This window comes from Lepus europaeus, chromosome 20, assembly GCF_033115175.1.
Source record: "Lepus europaeus isolate LE1 chromosome 20, mLepTim1.pri, whole genome shotgun sequence".
In the NCBI taxonomy this organism is placed as follows: Eukaryota; Metazoa; Chordata; class Mammalia; order Lagomorpha; family Leporidae; genus Lepus; species Lepus europaeus.
Genome location: NC_084846.1, coordinates 24275002 through 24298113, shown reverse-complemented (window position 1 = coordinate 24298113; position 23112 = coordinate 24275002). Strand labels below are relative to the sequence as shown.

Below are 23112 nucleotides of genomic sequence, written 5' to 3'. Positions count from 1 at the left end.
TACTATTCATTTTGGTATAAGAAGAAAGCTTCTGGTAGAGACTGTTTTTTTTTTTTTTTTTTTTTTTTTTTTTTTGACAGGCAGAGTGGACAGTGAGAGAGAGACAGAGAGGAAGATCTTCCTTTTGCCGTTGGTTCACCCTCCAATGGCCGCCGCGGTAGCGCGCTGCGCTGTTCCGATGGCAGGAGCCAGGTGCTTCTCCTGGTCTCCCATGGGGTGCAGGGCCCAAGCACTTGGGCCATCCTCCACTGCACTCCCTGGCCACAGCAGAGAGCTGGCCTGGAAGAGGGGCAACCGGGACAGGATCGGTGCCCTGACCGGGACTAGAACCCGGTGTGCCGGCGCCGCAAGGCGGAGGATTAGCCTGTTGAGCCACGGCGCCGGCCGAGACTGTTTTTAATATACAATCTTTCCTTATATTCCTAGTCTGTTGGCATATTGTTAGTGTACTTTATATGGGATTTTAGCAAAATATCTTTCAGGATGTATTTAGATGATCATAATTTAAGCATAAATGAATGTTTGAATAAATATATCCTTAAATGCTTATGCAATCATTCATTCCTGAGAAGCGTAACATGGTTAACAAGCATTAGTTATTTAGTACATTTATGGATTTCATTTGCTAATGTTTTAGGTACAGTGTTTAACCCAGCATTCATTGCAATTTTGCTGTAATTAATGTCATTGTTCTCTTTCTGGGTATTATGCTTGCTAGCAAGATTCCATTTTGCCCTATAATCTAGAATGTTCATGTAATTTAATATTTTTAGAGCTACAAGCTTTGCTAGAATTGGAAATAAAACTAGATTGGTCAGGTAAATATTTTAGAAGTTAGCTTTAACATTTTTGTTGATTTCATTCATTTCTCTGTTTCTTTTTTCTTTCTTTCTTTCTTTTTTTTTTTACTTCTTGAATCCACTCTAAATAACCACACACATGTGAGCACACTCAGAAAATGTTTTCTTAGGGAGCTTTTCCAAAAGATTCAAGTATTATTTGCATCTTTCAAAAAATAATTTCCTACTCTTAGAATCTGTAGTTATAATCATTCTCTCAATTTTGTTTATTTTTGTTGTTTTAGAAATATTTACTAAAGATTTGCCAATTGTGTTGGTCTTTTTTCTTTTTTAAAAGCTATTTTAAAATGTTTAATTTGTCTTCTATTTCCAAGTTAGAGAGACAGAAATAGAGACAAATAGAGACCCTTAAGCAATGGTTCACTCTACAAATGCGCACAACAGACAGGACTGGAGCTGTGCAGTATGAAACCTTATGTGGCTGGCTTCTTTCCCAAAACATAATAGCTAAGAGGTTTCATATATCAACGGTTTGTTCTTTTTTATTATTGTCTAATTTTTCATGGTGAGGATATACCACAGTTTTATTATTCATTATTATTCATTTACTCTCTAAAGAATATTTTGGTTGTTTCCAGTTCTTGGTTGTTAAAAAGAAAGCCACTATAAACAATTGTGCGGGGGCTGGCATTGTTGTATAGTGGGTTAAGCCATTGCTTGCAGTGCTGGCATCCCATATAGGCGCAGGTTTGAATCCCAGCTGCTCCACTTCTACATTAGCTCCCTGCTGATGCACTTGGGAAAGCAGTAGAGGATGGCCCAACTGCCTGTGCCCCTGCACCCATGTGGGAGACCTGGAAGAAGCTCCTGGCTCTTGGCTTTGGACTAGTTCAGGTCTGGCCATTGTGAACCAGTGGATGAAAGACCTCTCTCTCTGTCTGTCCTTCTTTCTCCCTGTAACTCTGCCTTTCAAATAAAACAACAACAACAAAACAATTATGCAAAGATTGTTATATGAATGGAAGTTTCTATTTCTGTGGGATAAATGCTCAGGCGTGTTTTAGTTGTTTTAAGGAGTCAATTAAGGCTAATCTTTCAAGCTTAGTTTTAAAGAACCATAGTGATTGACAGCCTGGGGCTTGGAGACAAATGGACTTAAGGTTGAATCTGACACTGCCATCATCAGCTCTGGGACTTGAAAAATTAATTACTCTGCTATAGTTCTATGTTAGTATATCTTATGTATAAATTTCTCTAATCTTCCTTTTTAAATTTAAGTTCCCTTTTCCCAGCTTTGAGACAACATTGACAAATAAAGATTATGTATATTTGAGGTGTCACACATGATGTTTTGATATATGTATGCATTGTGAAATGAAGTTAAATTGTAATTTGAAATCAAAAGATATTTGATTCCCCATATATTTACAAACTAAAACAATACTCTGTTAATATGCTTTAAACAAAATATCTGGTATACTTCATATTTTTCTTTACCTTGTGCAAAAAAAAATTTTTCTTTATCTTGTGCAAAAAAATTTTATTTATTTGAAAGACAAAGTCACAGAGAGAGGTAGAGACAGAAAGAGGTCTTCCATCCGCTGGTTCACTCCCCAGATGGCCACAACGGCTGGAGCTGCACCTAGCCAAAACCAGGAGCCAGGAGCTTCTTCTGGGTCTCGATGTGGGTACAGAGGCCCAAGGACTTTGGCCATCTTCCACTGCTTTTCCCAGGCCATAGCAGAGAACTAGATTGGAAGAGGAGCAGCTGGGACTAGAACCGGCGCCCATATGGGATGCCGGTGTTCAGGCCAGGGCTTTAACCCACTGTGCCACAGCGCCGGCCCCATCCTATTTAAATACTTGACTAGATTTCCACAGCTGCCCTATGAGGTGAGCAACAGAGTCCGGACAGACACTCAGGAAGAATAAACTCAGGGGCGGCCAAGAAGTCAGCTGATTCTGACCGGTCTCTCACTTTCAGTGGTACCTTTTGTCTGTGGCTTGCAACAGGAAGATGCTACCAGTGTCCCGCCGACTCTGTGCTACATTCCACGTGGTTCTAAGGGCATTTATTCAAGTCCGCTCCAGCTCCCGTGTCAGAAAATGGAGGCTTATGCCGTTTTTATCCCTGGGGTCAAAAATCATGTTAAAATATAATTACTCTGTCCAAATAAAGGATGGGAAGGAAAAATAAAGGAAAACTCTGATATCAAGATTAGAGACTTGCGTGGGTACCAGTGGGTTAAGCCACTGCCTGCAACTTCAGCCTCCCGTATGAGTGCCAGTTCATGTCCCGGCTGCTCCACTTCTGATCCAGCTCTCTGCTACTGCATCTGGGAAAGCAGCAGAGGATGGTCCATGTACTTGGGACCCTGCACCCACATGGGAGACCCAGACGGAGTTCCTGGCTCCTGGCTTTGGCCTGACCCATCCCTGGCTGGTGGGGCCATTTAGGGATGGACAAGTAGATGGAAGATTCCTCTCTCTCAGTCTCTTCCCCCCTCTCTCTCTCTCTCTTTAACTGTGCCCTTCAAATAAACAAATATATACATTAAAAAAATAAGACAGCAACAGAGTCTTACAATGATAAGCTGGAGTGTGATCTAAAATCTTTCTTGGGTTTTTACTGGTGCCACAGTACTACAAAATGTGATGTATAATATAAATATGAATATATATATGAAGATGCTGATGTTGCAATACCCTTGAAAATACAAGGATACTTCAAAAATTTGATGTAAAATGTGTATTATGGAAAGAAACATGTATTGATTTCAAATTTTTCATCTTGTAATAAACTTACCTTTTAATTTCTCTTTTTATCCAACTTTGCCTGCCATACTTTATTTTATTTTACTGTTTATTTGAACAGTAGCAAGATATCTATCTATCTATGTATATATATATATATATATATATAGAGAGAGAGAGAGAGAGAGAGAGAGAGATCTGACCCACTGGTTTACTCCCCAAATACCCACAGCAAGCCTGGCCAAGCCAGAGTTGGGAACTCAATCTGGGTCACCCACAAGGGTAGTGGGGGCCATCAGCTGCTTCCTCCGAGGGTGCACATTAGCAGGAAACTGGACTCAGGAAGTCAGGGGCAGAGCTGGGTCTTGATCCCAAGCACTTTGGTGCAGGATGTGGGCATTCCATGTGATGTCTTAATGGCTACACCAAACAGCCACCCCTGCCTGCCATATTTTAAAGCTGATGATCTATTAAAAAGGCCAGGAAGGCCAAATATTGATTAAAATGATGTACATGCTATGTGTGTAGTCACATGAATTTTTTTTATGGTATCAATGATGGTAAACTTATTTTTAATGAGGGTTGAGTAATGAATAAATACTTTGAAAAATAATGCTCTCAACTTATATACCAAAATAAAATCTCACTAGATTAAAGCGCTCATAAAAGAAAAATTAAAGCCGTAAGAATTAGAAGTCAACAAAAGTTAATGTTTACTTGATCTCAGGTTAAATAAGATCAGGAAACTTTTATAAATTTGTCAACATAAAAAATAGAACTTATAACCTAGATGTTATAAGTGAAGCACAAAGTGGACAAGATAGTAGGACATCATATTTGTTATGTGTAATATATAAACAAACTCCTCATGTCTGTAATATTAGAACTTTTCTCAAGTTCATCATCAGAAACTGGGAAAATAGTAGAACTATATAATAAAATCTACTTAATGATGTAGTATATTGTTAATAATCAAAGTACAAAGAGTATTGAGGTGAATATCAATAACATGAATCTGCATGCAATGAATGTGAAGATTAATTCACTGAGACACAGTCAGCACAGAATCTGCTACGAGCCCTGTATTTTCCTTTTTTGTAGTATTTCATGTGAATGGAGTAGGGAGATACTCTTTGGAATTTTGTACACAAAACAGCAAAAGTGGATTTTTGGTGGGGGTGAGGATTTTATTTTATTCTCATACTTTTCTATATTAGAACAAAGTCTGCAGGTTGTATGCTCTTACATATACAGAGAAGGCATCCTGTTATATAAAAGATTTTATATCCTGCTTTTCCACAAAGCATTGTTATGTTATCAGCAATGTCCCATATTTTTGTGTCTTGTTGTAACATGGATCTGATATATGCTACGGCCTTCACTTAACCATCGCACAGTTTATTTCTCACATCTGAGTTCAAGCACGTGCAATTCAAAAGCAGTTTTAGAAAGACCGTCTCTCATTCGCATTCATCCTGGTACACTAAGCCCTGCGCAGTCCTGGGTGGGAAGGCATCTCAACAGCATGATTACTTAGCAACCGACTTTAATCAATCGGCATCATTTATTCAGAACTGTTTCTATGAGTTATGCCAAGCGTTGGGGTCCAAAGACGATTCAGGTGTTGCTGGGTCTTCCAAGAGTCACACTTTGTTATTTTTTCCTTCTAACTTATATTTGTTTAATTATTTGGGAGACAGAGGGTGAGAGACAGAGACAGAGCCCACCCATCTGCTGAATCACTCCTCAAATGCTCAGTGGCTGGGTCTGGGGCTGGACCAGGCCAAGGCTGGGAGCCACTAATGCAATCTAAGTATTCGACATGGATATCAGAAACCCAATTACTTGAGTCATCACTGCTTTCTCCCAGAGTTTACATGAGCAGGATGTTGGAATCATCAGTAATCAGACCCCAGTGCTATCCTGTGGGACACTTGGCATCTTAGCCACAAGGCCCAACACCCTCTCCAAGTCACACTTAAATAGTTCAAGTCACACTGTAATGCTAAGTGTTATGTTGTTTGTTTATTCCTCTGGCCATCTGTAAACTGACCTGCTTCTTTGAAATCATGCTCCTGAGCCAGTTTTTACAAACATCATGTTGGAGTCCTCTATGCAAAATAGGGAGTCCTGAATGTGACGGCCACCCTCCCAGGATGCAGCTACTCCTCCAGGGTTCTTTTAGCCTCACTTCCTGAGCTAATTCCTGCATTATACCCAAGAGCATTGCCATCAGTGACCCTTGTCAGTTCTAAAACAAGTAATGCAAGCATATTGGGATGAGTTCACTACCTTTGAGTGACTCTGGGTTGCTTGGGCCAAGATGGTCTGTGGTTCAGGCTCAGGGGCGTAACCTCTGTTTGTGCTATAGGCCTGGGAAAACCATTTGAAGTGAATAATTCTCCATGCACTTAAGTGGCAAGCTAGCAAATGCCACCTGGCACACAAGAAAACTTAGACTAAGCTATAGGGAGAAGAAAAGCTTATACTAAAAGCAGGCTTTATGTTACGTTACTGTCCAGAAATGTCTTCGTCTGCATCTTCCAGTTGTTAGAGATGGAGGAGACAAGAAGACGTGGACCCTGGGAAAGCATACTGAAATCTAGAGCAGAACTCACCTCAGCTGTGCTCCCTGGACCCTACCAGGAAGGGCTGGGCCCCAGGAAGAGAGTGTTCTGAATGCTTCTGTTACAGCACATCAGTTTTTTGGCCAGCATGCAAGGATGTTTTTGTAAGGATGGGCAACTTGAGCTTCCACGGAATTTATTTTGTCGAGTACCATGCTTATGTAAGATAAAAACAAATCATGCTTATGTAAGACAAGAACAAATGAAACACACATGGTGCTTATCACCTCATAATTCTGTTTTGGTAACTTGTAAGCTTTTTTGGGCATCAGAATCTCCTAGGAATTTTTTTATAAAAAAAAAAAAGATGATACCTGGGCTCTACCTCAGACTCTTGGGGTGGTTTCTGGTGTGCACTTTATCTGAAATGCTGAAATTGGCTTTGGTGCAGGGAAATGACTGAAAGCCACCCTTTTGTAGCAGACTGGGGAGAGTCATGGCTAAGTACAAGACTCCAGGAAGGCCCAAGCCGGCACCAGAGGGCCCTGTGCTCTCAACTCTGAGCCTCCTTCCTGTTCCTAGCTGATGGGCAGGAGCCCACCAGAGGCAGCAGAGCAGGGGAGGCTCTAAGCAGAGGGAAGCAACCCCAGCTCTTGACCTTGAGAGTTGGACTTGCACACATGAAGGGAGAATAGGGAGGGCAGAGGGGGAAGAGCTCCTTCTTGGAAAAGTTCACAGCTGCTAATTGATGGGTTCAATCTGTTGGGTTGAGTTTATGAAATAAACCCTTCTGTTGATTCCATGCTGAATGTTTCCCTTTATATTTAATTTGCTGTTTCTAAACAGAATAGCAAAACATAAGTGAATTCACACATTAAAATTTAAAGATGTATGTATGTGCATAAAAATTTAAAGATGTATGTATGTGCATATATGTATATACACATACATATTTGGTTTTCTTCCTCATGAATAGTTTTTTTTTTTTAATTTTTGACAGAGTGGACAGTGAGAGAGAGAGAGAGAAAGAGAAAGGTCTTCCTTTGCCGTTGGTTCACCCTCCAATGGCCACTGCAGCCGGCACGCTGTGGCCGGCGCACCGCTCTGATCCGAAGGCAGGAGCCAGGTGCTTCTCCTGGTCCGAAGGCAGGAGCCAGGTGCTTCTCCTGGTCTCCCATGGGGTGCAGGGCCCAAGCACTTGGGCCATTCTCCACTGCACTCCTGGGCCATAGCAGAGAGCTGGCCTGGAAGAGGGGCAACCGGGACAGAATCCGGCGCCCCGACCGGGACTAGAACCCGGTATGCCGGCACCGCTAGGCAGAGGAGTAGCCTGTTGAGCCACGGCGCCGGCTTCTTCCTCATGAATAGTTTTAAACGCTTAAAACATTGTTACTGATAGAAAGAATTTACATTGATGTTTCAACCTCAATGCTGGACTATGTAGCGATGCACTACTACGTACTTTGAACTACCATCATTTGCCCTGGGCTGAGGGTTCTGTTTTAAAATGGGACAGTCCCAGAGAAACCCAAACTAGTGTTTGGCCACCCTGTGTATGGCCGTAGGTCCCTCTGGACAGCTGTGTTTTCGCATCTCCCCTGTGTTTAAGTAGCACCCAATACCTCTGATTCTTCACTGTGAAATCTTTTTGAATTAACAAGTAATGTGAATTTTTCTGAAGATCCTAGGGTGGGACTAGATGGTGGGGTTGACAACGCATACAGCTTAGTTTTGTACTAGGAATGTTCTCTTCAGCTGTGACTTTTTATTTCTCATCTCTCGTAGGCTGCAATCACCTGCAGCCCCAATCCTGGATCCCCTCTGTGAGTTTCTTTTCTTTTCTTTTTAAGATTTTATTTATTTATTTGAGAGGTAGCGTTACAGACAGAGAGAAGGAGAGATAGAGAGAAAGGTCTTCTATCTGCTGGTTCTCTCCTCAGATGGCCTCAATGGCCGGAGCTGGGTTGATCCGAAGCCAGGAGCCAGGAGTTTCTTCCAAGTCACTCACGTGGGTGCAGGGACCTAAGCACTTGGGCCGTCTTCTAATACTTTCTTAGGCCAAGCAGAGAGCTTGGTTGGAAAAGAATTCTGGTGCCGAGGGCAGAGGCTTAGCTCACTATGCCACAGTGTCAGCCACTGGGGAATTTTGGTCTCTCTTAAGTACCTTCTTCAAACTTATAACTCCCATCACTTCTTGGTTCTATTTTCAAGTAAGTGTAATTTTGGAGATTTTTAATTATCTTTCAGAAAGAAAATAATCTTCCAGTTTTCAGTATTCTGAGAGCAGTATAGAATATTCCCAATAACAAACCACATTTCTTGTTCAGCTGAATCACATATATATTTAATATCCATCAATCCATCTAAGCATCTCCATGTATTACTTTGATGAAGACTTCATACTTTGCACACAATTCTTAATTTACAAAAACAATAAACAGAGCCCTGTGATTCCTGGAAATGTTAAAAATTAGATTTGAAAAGTTGATGAGAATATAAGAGAAATCCCTTATTAATAAACAGGGCAATGTAGCATGAGTCCCCCTTGCCTTTCATCTTGTCACCTCTACCAAATATCTGTGTGTGTGTGTGTGTGTGTGGACTCCTTCTCACAGCAGGTGTTAACAAATGAATATCTCATCCATATCTAGCACTGACCTACGGATCCTCCTATTCACTCTCTGTTAAGCAGGTAGCCTTGTCAGATGATAAGTGATTCACACCAGTGTGTATGTTCCAACCAAGAAATACTGTGCATTTATCCAAAATGTTCATCAGGGACAGTTCTTCTCTGGACAAAGAATATTGGGGATCATACAATTAACCTCTTGTAATAACAACAGGGTGCGTGTTGGCTGGAAAATGTTAGATTTCATGTCAAAAGAATTTAAAAATCTAATTAGAAAACCAGTAATTTTTCAATTACCCTCTTCAGATGGGTGAAATGAATACTATAGGTTGAATAACCAATCAAGCTAAATTGGCAATTAAACTTCCACCATGTTTATGTTGTTTCCTCGTTTCTAATTTTCTGTAAGTTTCTTTGTCAGTAACCACCCATTATTCTTATTAAAACTAAAAGAACTGCACAGATGTGAGAAAAATAAAAGAAACAGAATTATTCTAAGTGGCTCTTCGTGTTCATTAGAGATTTATGTTGTTTACTTTTTACATAAAATAACAGCCTTATTGGTGTGTTTCATATACCATTACAGAGACTATTTAAAGTAGATTCAAAAATGAAGTCAGCTGAAAAGGGGGATTCATTTATATGCATGGCTTGGAAATATCGCATTTCCAAGACTACATTATTTCTTCTAAAAGTTATTTATTTTTTCATTTATTTGAGAGACAGAGAGCGATTCCCTATACTGGTTCACTCTCCAAAGTGCCCAAAATGGCTGGGATGGGCCATGTTGAAACCAGGATCCAAGATTTCAATTCGAGCTTCCAATGTGGATGGCAAGGATCCAATTGCTTGAGCCATCACCTGCAGCCTCCCAGGGTGTGCATTAACAGGAAGCTGGGATCAGCAGTTTAGTTGGGGCTGAGAAAGATGCAGGTGCCCCAGTAGCTTTTTTTAAAAAAAAGATTTATTTATTTATTTGAAAGGCAGAGTGACAGAGGGAGATACACACAGGCACACATGGAGAACAATGGCAAGAGCAAGCCAGAGAGAGATCTTCCATCTGTTAGTCACTCACCAAATGGCTGCAATAGCTGGGACTGGGCCAGGCTAAAGGCAGGAGCCAGGAACTCTGGCCTGGTCTCCCATGTGGATGGCAGGGGCCCAAGCACTTGGGACATCTTCTGCTGCTTTCCCAGGTGAATTAGCAAACAGCCAGATTGGAAGCAGAGCAGCCAGGACTGGAACCGGGGCTCCAAGACGGGATGCCAGCATGGTCTTAATGCTGGCCTTACTCACTGGTGTTCCAAATACCCACCTTGAGAGCAAAATTTTCTATGAATAGTGAGGAATAGCACATAGAGTTTCATGATAAAATTCATGGGTAGTTGTTTTTACTTCTTAGGGAGTGATGGAATGAGGTTGGAGTCTCAAAGCCTGGGGACAACAGAAGCTTCTGCAAAAGGCCTAGTTGGCAAAGCTGTTTCCCTTTTACTTGAATAATCAACAGGATGTTCCAGAGCAGGAGACAGGAAATCATCTTGTTGTGCCTTTTTAAAAATATTTATTTGTTTTATTTGAAAGGCAGAGTTACAGAGAGGCAGAGGCAGAGGCAGAGAGAGAGACATCTTCCATCTACTGGTCCACTCCCCAGATGGTTGCAACAGCAGGAGCTGGGCTGATCCAAAGCCAGGAGCCAGGAGCCTCTTCCAGGTCTCCCATGTGGATGGAGGGGCCCAAGCACTTGAGCCATTTTCTACTGCTATCCTAGGCCATAGCAGAGAGCTGGATCAGAAGTGGAGTAGCCGGGATTCGAACTGTTGCTATGGGATGCCAGTGCTGCAGGCAGTGGCTTTACCCACTACACCACAGTGCCTGTCCTGTTGTGCTACCTTTTATATAGCTTTTCATTTGATCCCTACAGCAGCATGATTATTATTTATTACTACTACTACTATTATTATTTTATTTTTTAATAGATGCTAAAGTTAGAAATATTTAGTAATTTTTCCAAGTTTACACTCAAAGCTCTGAAATTGAGAGAATTCTAACTCCAATGGCTGTATGATTTGTACTTTACCAAAATGCATTTGTAGAGAAGAAAAAAGAAACAAATTTCTGGTTGGTGACAGCAAATGAGATCTAGAGATTTACTTTCTACCAAGCAATGGAGTTCTGCAGAATATGAAGCTTACAAGTTAGCTAAGGCAAACTTAGCTCCTGCAGGTTCAGCTTGCTTAGCCTCCATGGAGATCCTCCTTGTTCCTCCTCTTCTGAACCAGGAGTTGACCTTCATGCCTTTCGAAAAATATAACCCAGAAAATTTTTCTTGCTTTGAAGGATGCAGGAAAAAAATAACTTCAGGTCAACAGTTCCACTGCCAAAGTCATATCCAACCACCAGGGCGAGAATTAAACGTTCAGTTTTGCAGCTGATTTGTCTTTGAGGGTTTGCTGACAGCATCATTGCTTAAAGTTAAACTTGAAAGACACATCATGGGGAATGTTTTGTAACAACAGAAGAGATTTAATGACAAATTAATGAAATGTATTCAACAGTGAAAGTTCAGAAGCTTTGCTCCATAGCTTAAAAAGCTGGGACCTGTATGCTTTTCTGTGGGAGCAATAGCAAAACTGTTCCTGAGGACCATCGCGGCTTCCATCATAGCACAAATGCAGAGGTAGAATGATCCGCTCGGGCCTACGTTTCCGCCGGCTGTCTCCATGTTGACAAGGGGTTGGGACTCCCGTTTTTAATTTAGCTCATTTTCTAGGTCTTCAATAGAAAGAGTTACCCTGGATCTTAGGGCTGGAATGTCCAAGTGCAGCAGTGTAGATGGTTTAGAAGTTCAGTAAGAGGAGCTAAGACTGGTGGGCTTTCCTGACCTCGCTGTCACTCCCGGTCTGGGGAGAATGTAAGCAGATGTGTGTTCTTATTGTGAGATACCAAGGCAGATTGCTGAGTAGCCATTCCAGCTGTCCTGCTTGTGATTCCTCGGATCTGCCCTTCAGTGAGATGGCATCATGACTTGTTAGGAAAGCTGTCCAGGAAAGAGACACATGGTTGAACAGACAGCAGAGGACTGCCCTGAGGATGTTGCTCTCAGAGGATGCTCACTCCGCTTCACGCCCCTTCATTCCTGATAACCTTCGTGTTGCTGCTAAGTGGTTTATTCACGTCATGCGTCACTGCGGTGCTAGTTGTGGTCACTTTTAAAAAGTGGCAAGCCAAATCGGAGCTCCATTGCTAGTAACTGAACTGGAACTAGCAGTTCCAGCAGGATGTTTTGCAAAATTGCTTTTATCTTGTTCTTCCTACCAACTTCTTGCAAATGTCACCTTACTTTGTATATTTACTGGTTTTGTTTAAATTATTTTTAGTGGAAATTCATATACACATACTTATTTCAACTCATTGTGTGTTTTGAATTATTCTCAAATTCTTTTTACACTAAGGGATGCTGTGCACATTCTTATATGTGGGTACATACACACGTTTAAAACAAATGCATAATTGAACATATGGAAAGGAATTCAAATTAAACAAATCTCTGTTGATAATCAATTATGTACTTCTGTTAAAAGACTACTGATTCACAATTGATATTTACCAGATGTCTATAATGTGTGCTCTCTTATTTTAAAATGTTTATTTATTTATATATGAGGCAGAGTTACAGAGAGAGGGGGGAGAGAGAGAGAGAGAGAGACTCTTCCATCCACTGGTTCACTCAGGAGCTTCCTCAGGGTCTCCCATATGGTGTACAGGGGCCCAAGCATGGGTTGGAAGAGGAGCAGCCAGAACATGAACCGTTGCCCATGTAGAATGCCAGTGCCGCAGATGGGGCTTAGCCTACTACTCCACAGCGCCAGGCCCTATAGCACTCTCTTAAACACTCCTGTTTCCATGGGATATTCTCTGAAGTGTTGCAAAAGATGTCTTATTCATTTCTTTCTTTCTTTTTTTTTTCGCTTGGATGTTGATTATATAGTTTTGCTCCATGAGGTGAAAAGCCAGAGTGAGATGAGGTTACAACAGGCAGAGTTGACTTGATTGCTGGTAGACTTGGTTAACCCAGGCATTAGCCCTGTATCATACCCAAAGGATTTCTTGGTAGGATGGTGGTGGCTGGGGAGCATGGGGCTGGAGATCACTGGATTTCACTCTCATTGGATGGTGTGTTTAAACTTGGTATCTGTGTTGCATTAGAGTTATTCCAATTAAACTATTCCCTTTGCCATTATATAGCATCAGCATGTAGAAGAATATTGTTTCATACTTACCTAGTCCATGGAGATGGCTGTCACTACTCTCATACCCTAGTTGGTTCTTATGGAGTTTGGAATCAGGTGATGGTAGTTCGATTCCTACACCTGCCCATGATGAACCTGCAGTCTTAGGTATTTCAGTCACCCTTTCTGCAGCTTGGTTTTGTTTTCTGGAAAGTGAGCATTCCTCATCCACAAGGATGCTTCTCTCCTTTCTTCGTGACCACTAATAATTTCTGTCACTTCCCCAGGTCTGAGAGGTCAGAGTTGTCAACTCTGTGAATCAGGGCTAGCCACATAGCTTGCAGTACCTGGTACAAAGTACAGATATGGCCCCCTTGGTCAACACATGTTAAGTATTTCAAGATGGCAACAGAAAAGCTTTACTGAGAGCAGATCTGGGAGAGACCAAGTGTTTCTGTACAGGTGACATGCTCTCTCTGGGGAACCTGCTGGGAACTTGGAGATCTTTCGGGTTCAAGACTGGGGCTTAAAACCATTCTCCAGCAACAAGTCCAGGGCACAGTCTCACATTTCACTTCCTCTTGGAGGAGAAGCCCTGATTCCTAGATAGGAAGCACAGGGCAGATTTCAAATTCTCCTGGGCAATATCCATAAATTCAAACATTGGCTCTGCTATTCAGTGGTTTTGTAACTTTGGGCATATACTGTCCCTAAGCTTCTACTTTCCTACTTTTAAGAATGAGAATGATGGAGCCAGCATTCTGGTGTAGCAGGTAAAGCTGCTGCTTGCCATGCTAGCATATGGGCACCATGTGGGCACCAGTCCATGTCCTGACTGCGCCAATTCCAATCAAACTCCCTTTTAATGGCCTGGAAAAGCAGCAGAAGATGGCCTAAGTGCTTGGGTCCCTGCCACCCAGGAGGGAGACCCTGATGAGGCTCCTGGCTTAGGCCTGGTTTACTGGAAAGTGAACCAGAAAATGGAAGATTTCTCCATCTCTCTCTCTGTGTGTGTGTATGTGTGTGTGTGTGTGTTTCCCTCCCTCTCTGTAACTCTGATTTTCAAATAAATAAATAGGAATGTGATAAATCAACATTGCAGAAGGGTTGTAAGCAATAAATGAAAATATCCTACCAGGAGTGTAAGGGGCACTTAATCAATACTATTTCTTATGATTTTTTTAATAGACCCAAGATTCCTTCTGTGTATCTATTCAGAGTACACTTTATACTTGGATTTCCAGACTGAGACCTCTGGGAATGTCCCTTTGTTACAACAGGAAGCTGAACATAGAATAGATTTCTGACCTACTAATTCCCTGCTGCTGTTTTTTGCTTATTAGCATGATGTTAGCCTGCACAATTATTATAATTTTCCCACACTTCAGTTCTGCCATTGATAGAAGTAACAGACATGTTGACATGGTGATATTAATGAGATGATATACTTATGAAACATTCTGAGTTATTGAGGCTGGAGGCATCATAGAAATTATTGTGCATTTTTACAACTGCTTTATTGGCCTGGGGTCCCTGCTGTTCTCCTTGGAGAATCCTCTAAGATTTGCCTTGGGAAAAAGTGACTGTTGACATTTGACCTGCTGGGCTGCGAGATCTTTTAAATATTTCGTTAAACAATCAGAAGTAACACATGAACTATGCAATAACTGGCCATAGGGTACACACACTACTAACCGGAGAGCGTCACCAGCCCTTCAGAAGGTAGCCTCAGGGTGACACCCAGTAAGACCACACACACCAGTGTAATTCATGTCCAGTACATACACACTAGTGAGTATTGTTTGGTTGTGGTTCCTTGGTGAGCCATGATGGCCATTTATACCAGTTGCATTTACAAGGCAAGATGTTATTTGCCTAGGCTTGGCACTTGGAGGGTGAAGATCAAGTCTACCAGAACAACCATTGCTCTGCTGACATTTTACTATTTATTATCACCTGTAAAGAATACAGCCTATGTGTTGTGCTTTCACTATCACATAAGGCAAGAGCTAAGTGTAGCGCAGATCATAGAAAGTGTCAAGTGCAATACATGGAAACCACAGAGACCTGAGGTATTATTTGAAAACTGATTGGAAAATATGTTGAATCATCTGGCTGGTTAAAAATAGCAATTTTCACAGTATAAGGACTGCTGTAAACATTTCAAAGGACACATTTTAACAGGATGGTTCTTCTTTATTTTAAAATTTTTATTTAATGAATGGATTTTTACGTAGATACAACTTTAGGAATATAGTGGTTCTTTTCCCCATACCCCCACCCCCACTCCCATCCCACCTCCCATCTCCTTCTTCATTATGGATCATTTTTAGTATGACTTTATATACAGAGGACCAACTCTATGCTAATCATAGACTTCAATAATTTGCCCCTATACCCACACACTTCATATAGAGTACAGTTTGGGGAGAGAATTTGCAGTCAATTTTCATATTACAATTCAATAGGACAGAGGTCCTACCTGGGGAGCAAGTGCACAGTGACTACTGTTGTTCCTTTAACAATGAACACTCTTTTTGTGACGTCAGTGATCACAGGATGGTTCTTTCAAATAGTACTGTTTCCTCCAGTTATTCTTTTCTAGACATTAAAAACTCTTCCTTGTCCTCTACTTTTTCCCGAAACATCTTTAGGATCTTTTGCCAAGTTTCAAGCTTAGTAAATATTCCTAATTTCTTGAGATTTGGTTCAAATAGTAAAACAAAAGAAGGGGCGATCTTTGTACACTGATTCTTGGAGGAAAAAGATCATGGGTTATGCTTAAGCAAAACAAGTGTTTTGCTAAGGGCATACTGAGAAGATCCTCCTAAATACAACAGGTAGTAGACTTCTCATTCCTCACTCACTCCCATAAAGACTGATTCACGCATCTCTAGCCAAAGTTCAAAAAAATCCCATTTCAGACAACATTGGTCTCTGGGTACACAGTTTAACTGGAGGAAAACTCAGGGGAATGACTGTGGTTAGTGCTTTTTGTGTCTGGTGGACCAGCCCTGACTTCTTTGGTCAGAGTTCTCCTTCCTTCCTTCCATCTTTCTAGTCAAAGACTTTCTTCCCTATGTTAGCTTACCTTGTTTTCATAGGAAAAAAAAAATCTATGGATGTAGTACTATGAGAGGTGTGTGTGTATGTCTGTGTGTGTGGACTTGTGGGAAAGGATTTTTTTTTCTTTTGGGGGATAGGGAGTGGCTACTGGCAACAACCACAGAAACTATGTGGCCAGGGAAAGAACCTACCAGGATACTTTTCAGAATGTGGTTCTCAGTATGTGTTCTCCAGAACCAAAGTATCAACACCATTTGGCAACTTTGTAAGGAATAGAATTTGTTGGGCATAACCTCAGACCTAAGGGATCCCAAACCCTGAAGTGGGTACAACAGGCTAGGTTTGATCAAACTTCCCAGGTGATTCTGGTATCACAGAGGTTTAGAACCAGTTCCCTGAAGGACAGCTGGAGAAAAAAGAACAGTCCACAGAGTCTCAGCTAGTGGATCTTCTGAGATGCTATGACTCCTCAGGATCACAGCTGCCGAAGAAACCATTCTTAAGTTTTATGTGGGTAAGGACTTGTAATTGTATTTCCTTGGGACATAACTATTTTTTTTTTTTTTGACATGCAGAGTGGACAGTGAGAGAGAGAGAGAGACAGAGAGAAAGGTCTTTCTTTTCCGTTGGTTCACCCCCCACAAAACTATTTTTTTTACATCAGGGTTTATTTGCCTCCAAGGAATTCCTGTATAAATTATTTTTTGGCCTATTCACTGCAAGAAATGAACAAATATAGGTAGATTTCTAATTTGGTTTTTCATTTAAAATGTCCTTTATCTTTTAAAAAATATACTTATACATTGAAACGTTTTGGCTCATTTGATTTTGATTTGTTAAATTGTGCTGAAAAGCTCGGTTTTCCTGCCTCCAAGTTTTGACTGCCTGTGGTGTGCTAAGGACTTTCCATTTTGGACATTCTTTTTGGCAAAATCAACCACAGAATTCTGAAGAACTTCCAGGAAACTGGAGGCCTCAGTGCAATTTGCATATCGTATAATTCAAGTTTTCACTCAGTCTTTCAATGTAGTTTCCTCTAAGGATAAAAATTGCTAATGCATCAGCAGATTGGTTTTTAAACTATTCCTGTTAAGATAGAGTTTTGCATTTGTTTATTCATTATAACTGGGAAAATCGGCTTCCCACCTTTCCTTTCTTTCCTTTTCCTTTTTCTTCCTCTACTCTCCTTCCTTCCTCTCCTCTCTCCTCTCCTTTGCCCTGCCTTGCCCTCTCTTCCCTTCCTTTTCCTTCCCTTCCCTTCCCATCTTACAATTCTCCCTGTTCTATGCCAGAAGTCTTTTGATTTCTTTTTTTTTTTTGAAATCAAATCAAATTATTTCAACAAAAGAGTCAAGAATTTGGAGAAAGAATAAGACCTGTGGTCAACACAACAAAGACAACAGGAACTCAGTTTCAGCATAGGAGAAACATGAACTGGAAGGTGAAGCAGTCTCAGAATGTGCCATTGTGAACCATGAGTCTGGGACAGGGCATGTACAAAGCATCCCAAGTTGTAGACTATATGCAGTGGTTATCGTATGAACGAATCATTGTTTTCTAGATCATTCTTCTGCTATTTGATGCTATTTATGTCCCGTTGCCAGTTAAAAAATAACAAAATGAAAGAAAGTTACAAACACACATATATGTAACATGCTGTGAACTTTTTGGAACAGCATTCAATATATAGAAGGATTTGGGGGAGAACTTTTGGATATATAACATTTGGTTTTCCAATCCCCAGAAAAGAATATCTATTATCCAGATTTCTACTAACATCATTTTTGTTGTTTTACTAAGTACATTTTTAGGGATTAGCAATGCATTCCCAGATTTATTTGTTGGTATTTTTTCAACATCTGAGCGTTTTTCAGGGATTTCTAGCAAACAGATTAGGATATCTGCGCTAGCATCTTGTCAGATGTAGAGAATGAACATTTTTACATGCTGTTTTCTATTTAAGTATGAATGGCCATTTCAAGTTTGTTTTTTCTGCCAACCTGCACGTGTGTGTTACAAAAACGAAGTACATCTATTTACTTTGTAGGTGGGAAAATGTTAATCCATGAAAGAGCCCATTTTTGCTCAGGAGGAATTGCAAGAAGTATATCTGAAGGAAACTTGGCTGACATGGACTCCCCAAAGCTCTCAAAAAGTTGTGATATTACAGGTACAGCAGTTTATAACTATTGCAATTTTCCCATTTAAGTAAATCTATCACCAGTATGCACTGAAAATCTACCTCCAAAGAGTGCTACCAGAGTCTAAATGGATTCTGAAGTTACAGCATTATCATAGAAATATTTACAAATTAAATAATATATGCAAAATAAACTAGCACAGCTATAGATTATAAAACATATTATGGATAGAAAGGCTCATAATAAATGGGTGGTATATACAGTAAATATAATGAATTTGGAGGTTTAAACATATCTGAAGGTTGGAATGGCCTAAAAAATCTGAAAATTTTGAAGAAAAGTGTGGATTGAGAAAAGTGCCACTTTAATTTTCAACAATGTGCATTTTAATTTTTTATTTATATCAGTTATAACTCATTTCACTCAGGATAATGCCACAAATATCAAACAAAAAGGACCGAGAATTTGCTTGAATTTTTTTTCTGTACAACTCTGACAATGTAATTGTCCAGTTTGGCTCTCATTTTCCCAACAGCAGTACCAGCCTCACACAGTCCAGAGAGTGATTCCTAATATCTCCTCAGAAGTGACCTTGGAGGAATTTCTCTACACATAAATACATATATACATAAATTGTTAAACTAAAAATGTGAATATTTTAATATTTAACTAATTCTTAAAACAGCCATTTTCCAAAGTAATGTTGCCATTTCTCCAGGTGAGACCAATGCTTTCCACTTGCAAGCTTGAAAAACTAAATGAATTCCTTCAGGCAGTAAATCCATTGATAATCTATGGAGTCAATGTTCATTTTCATGACATGTTCATTTTATTATGAAAAAGTCAATATTATTAAAATTATCAATACACATTTATCAAAAAATAATCTATTAATGATGACTATCTAATTTAGCATAGATTTTCAAAGTTATTTTAGCAGTTTCGGGTATATTTGATTTTTTTCACAAATTAAATATTATCTAAAAAGATACACACTAAAGTAATATTCTAGGTGTAATGAGAAAACTATCTTTAGAAAAATCTGTAAATTGACTCAAGTGTTCTATTTGTTCAGAAATTTGCTTCTGTGAAAATAAATTATAAAGTAAGGCCTAAGTGGGTCATTTTCAAATAAATGTGTACAATATATTATTATTTTAAGTGAGTGCGCATTTATCCCAGTAATTAAGAACTGTTTTGGAGGCTTGCTTCCCATTCTGGGAATCCCATTGCTTCGGATTGGGGCTCCAGCTCCTCACCCCAGTTCCCTGCTAATGCACATCTTGGGAGGCAGCAGTGATATAGTTGAATTCCTGTCACCCACTTGAGAGAGCTGAATTGAATTCCTGGCTCTTGGCTTTGGCTCAGTCTCAAACCCACTATTGCAGCCATTTGGGGTATAAACTACCAAATAGGAATTCTCTGTGTGTCTTTCTCTCTGAATCACTGTCAAGTAAACAAATAAAACAGATGACTAAAGAAAAATAAAGGGGCAGGGGTGTGTCCCATGATTTGAATTCACCTAAAAATGGAAAAATGGTGTACTGTATTTGAAAATGATATAATTAATATCATTCATCATTTATTAAGTTTATGGTCATGATGTCCTAAGAAAAAATATCATTATTTATTGTCAAAATAACCTATAGTAAAATTTCTCTTTCCTCCATATGTTTAAATTTGACCTAATGTTTATAGCAGCTAGTGAACTGAAGATCAAAAGGCAAATGAAAAGTAAGACATGGATTTTTAAGCTATGGGAAAAATTAATTGTGGTTATGTCTCAGTATGACACTTCATCTGTTGTTTATTTCTGTTTATGTTTAAATACCAAGAATGCCAAGACCCAGGCACACTTCCCGACTGGCCAGTTCCTGTTGCCCTTCAAGACAAGAATGTCTGTAGAGCTACAAATCCATTCTGGAGCAAACTGTCTGCTTCTAACCCATTTTTGGATGACATCACACACCTGAGAAGCAGCCAGAAGAGATATAATATTTCCATTTTGAAGGAAGATCCCTTTCTCTTTTTTAGAGAAACAGAACCTGAAAATTCCTTCGATTCCTCTGGTGATGAACTTGACGCGCATCGGTTGCTGAAGAAGCCTTCCTGCAGGAGAGCCGGGAGATCGAAAAGTGTTTCAGAACTTCTGGACATTTTAGACGACACAGTGCATGCTCCTCAGAGTTTAAATAACTCCCACCAGATCCTGGTTCAAGACTTAGAATGGCTGCAAGACGATCGCGAGGCTTACAAGATGGCCTGGTTAAGTCAACGGCAGCTGGCCCGCTCCTGCCTGGATTTGGATACCATCAACCAGAGTCCTGGATGGGCACAAACACAAGTCGCAGAGACCACTCTGGTGTGCAGATTAACCCACCGAGGGGGGTCGGTGCAGCTGCCTGAATCGGACATCAGCGTCCACGTGCCCCAAGGTCACGTCCCTGCGGGAGAAGTCCAAGAGGTGGCTCTCAGGGCTTTCCTGGATCCCCCACAAATGCTTAACCATGGGCTTTCCTGCACTGTGAGCCCACTGCTGGAAATCACGTTGAGCAACCTGAACACGAAGGAAGCCATTTTGCTGGAGATGAAAATTGGGGCTGAAGTAAGACAAGATCCTCTCAGCCAAGTCATGACCGAAATGGCGTGTTTACGCAGCCTGGCTAAAGAGGGCCCTTTTGACGTGTTAGACAACTGCTATGTGTATAAAGACACCGTCCAAGTGAAGCTCATCAACGTGAGTCAGGTGACATATCTAGTGGTGGTTGCCCAGGCTAAAGCTCTCCAGTCCCCAGCTGCCACCATCTGGGACTATATTCACAAAACCACCTCGATTGGCATCTATGGGCCCAAATACATACATCCCAGTTTCACTGCTGTTTTCACAGTCTGTGGACACAATTACCTGCCAGGAAAGCTTACAATCCCTGACATCAAGAAGGGTGGTAAAAACACATCTCCAGTTGTGTTTCATCTCTGGGGGAAGCATTCCTTCATTCTTGATAAGCCCCAAGATCTAAGTATTTCTGTTGTTTCGTGTGATCCTGATTTTGAAGTGAAGGTAGAAGGAGAAAAGAAAGAAATCAAGAAAAAGCAGTTGAAAGCTGGTGAAGTAGTTCATCGACAGTTTTTATTTTCTATAGTTGAACCCAGAGAGTTGCGCTTGTTTGCTTTTCGTGTTCGGTTGGACACTCCTGATGGCAGTCCAGTCACAGAGTTCAGTATTACTACACCTGATCCAGCCCCAAACCTAAAAAGACTCTCAAATATGTCAGCTTGTTTGCAGAATGAGAAGGAAATCAAGTCTGCTTCTTTATTACCGACAGTGCTTGTTAAATATCCCAAATTTCAAGATAGAAATTTGAACTTTACCAACTATGGGGTAGCCATGAAGACTGTGCTACGACAAATCAAGATTGACTACCTTCTGGAATATTTCAAAGGGGACACAATAGCTCTCCTTGGAGAAGGAAAGATAAAAGCCATTGGGCAGTCCAAAGTGAAAGAATGGTATGTGGGAGTCCTCAGAGGGAAGATTGGACTTGTGCATTGCAAAAATGTCAAGGTAATTCCGAAGGAGCAAGTGATGGCTATATCAGATACTGTCTTTACAACCAAGAATCTTCTTGAACAGATTTCCCTGCCCTTCAAAAAACTGACTTATATCTACTCGGTTGTGTTGACCTTGGTGACGGAAAAAATTTATGACTGGAGAGTTTTAGCTGATGTGCTGGGTTACTCCCATCTGGCACTGGAAGATTTTGATCGAATGCATACAGACAAAGAATCAGAGAAGGTTTCCTGTGTTGTAAAGAAGTTAAAGGAAGATTGCCATGAAGAGAGAACTACAAGGAAGTTTCTTTATGAACTCACTGTGGTGAGCATTACTTGTCTACAGTAATTTATTCACCAGTGGGAACTTTATTAACATGATTTCTAAGCAAACATATGAGAGAAAAAATAAGAAAAAAGTAGTCTCAAATAAATTGAAACCATATTGCATGCAATATAGAGCTTTTCCTATAAGATAATGTAATTAGCTTGTTCGAATCAAGATTCCATTGTGATTTTCCAAGAAAACAGGCCTCCAAGGATCATCTCGTTAAAGAGGAAAAGTTCTCTTTGTGCTGGTCTTAACAGTTGAGAGATGTCTTCTTTTCCTCTCTTAAATGTTCTGCCAGCTCTTGAAATATCAGAGGCGCTGCACTACATGAAAGTAAATACGAGTAAACTTAGGGTGTAGCGGGTTAAGCTGCCGCCGGCAGTGCCAGCATCCCATATGGGCACCGGTTCGAGTCCCGGCTACTCCACTTACAATCCAGCTCTCTGTCATGATCTGAAAAAGCAGTGGAAGATAGCCCTGCACTCATGTAGGAGACAGGGAAGAAGCTCCAGGATCCTGGCTTTGGATCAGCACAGCTGTGGTCACTGTGGCCATCTAGGGAGTGAACCAGTGGATGGAAGACCTCTTTCTCTCTGCCTCTGCCTCTCTGTAACTCTGCCTTTCAAGTAAATAAATACATCTTTTTTTTAAAAAAAAGAGTAAACTGAAACAAAACTGATAGCCATTGCTAGAAGCCAACTTTCATTTTTTTTTTTTTTTGGTTAAAAGTACATAAAATCAGTGTTTCTTACTTTAGCAATTTGTATTCTTCTCCTGTATGCCGTGCCTCACAGCCTAAGCAATGATGTTAGAGATTGTCTTCCTCATCCTCACTTTTTAAAAAGCTTTATTTATTTTATTTGAAAGGCAGAGTTAGAGAGAGAGAGAGGCAAAGAGAGACTCTTCCATCTACTCATTCACTCCCCAAATGCCCACAAACAATGGTTCTAGCCAAATGGAAGCCAAGAGCCAGAAATTCCATCTGGGTCTGCCATGTGGGTATCAGGTTCCAAAGTAATTGAGCCATCATCTTCTTTCTCAAG

The 23112-nt window shown here is 40.6% G+C and overlaps 1 protein-coding gene across 1 annotated transcript in view; it reads left to right on the top strand.

Moving 5' to 3' along the window:
- Positions 1 to 23112, top strand: part of MACC1 (MET transcriptional regulator MACC1) — an 80375-nt gene that overhangs the window by 39215 nt on the left and 18048 nt on the right. The window contains exons 2-3 of the mRNA XM_062178734.1: positions 18093 to 18215; positions 20022 to 22063. Of these exons, the coding sequence (XP_062034718.1) occupies positions 18101 to 18215; positions 20022 to 22063 (2157 nt within the window). The 5' untranslated portion in view covers positions 18093 to 18100. The remainder of the gene's footprint in view (positions 1 to 18092; positions 18216 to 20021; positions 22064 to 23112) is intronic.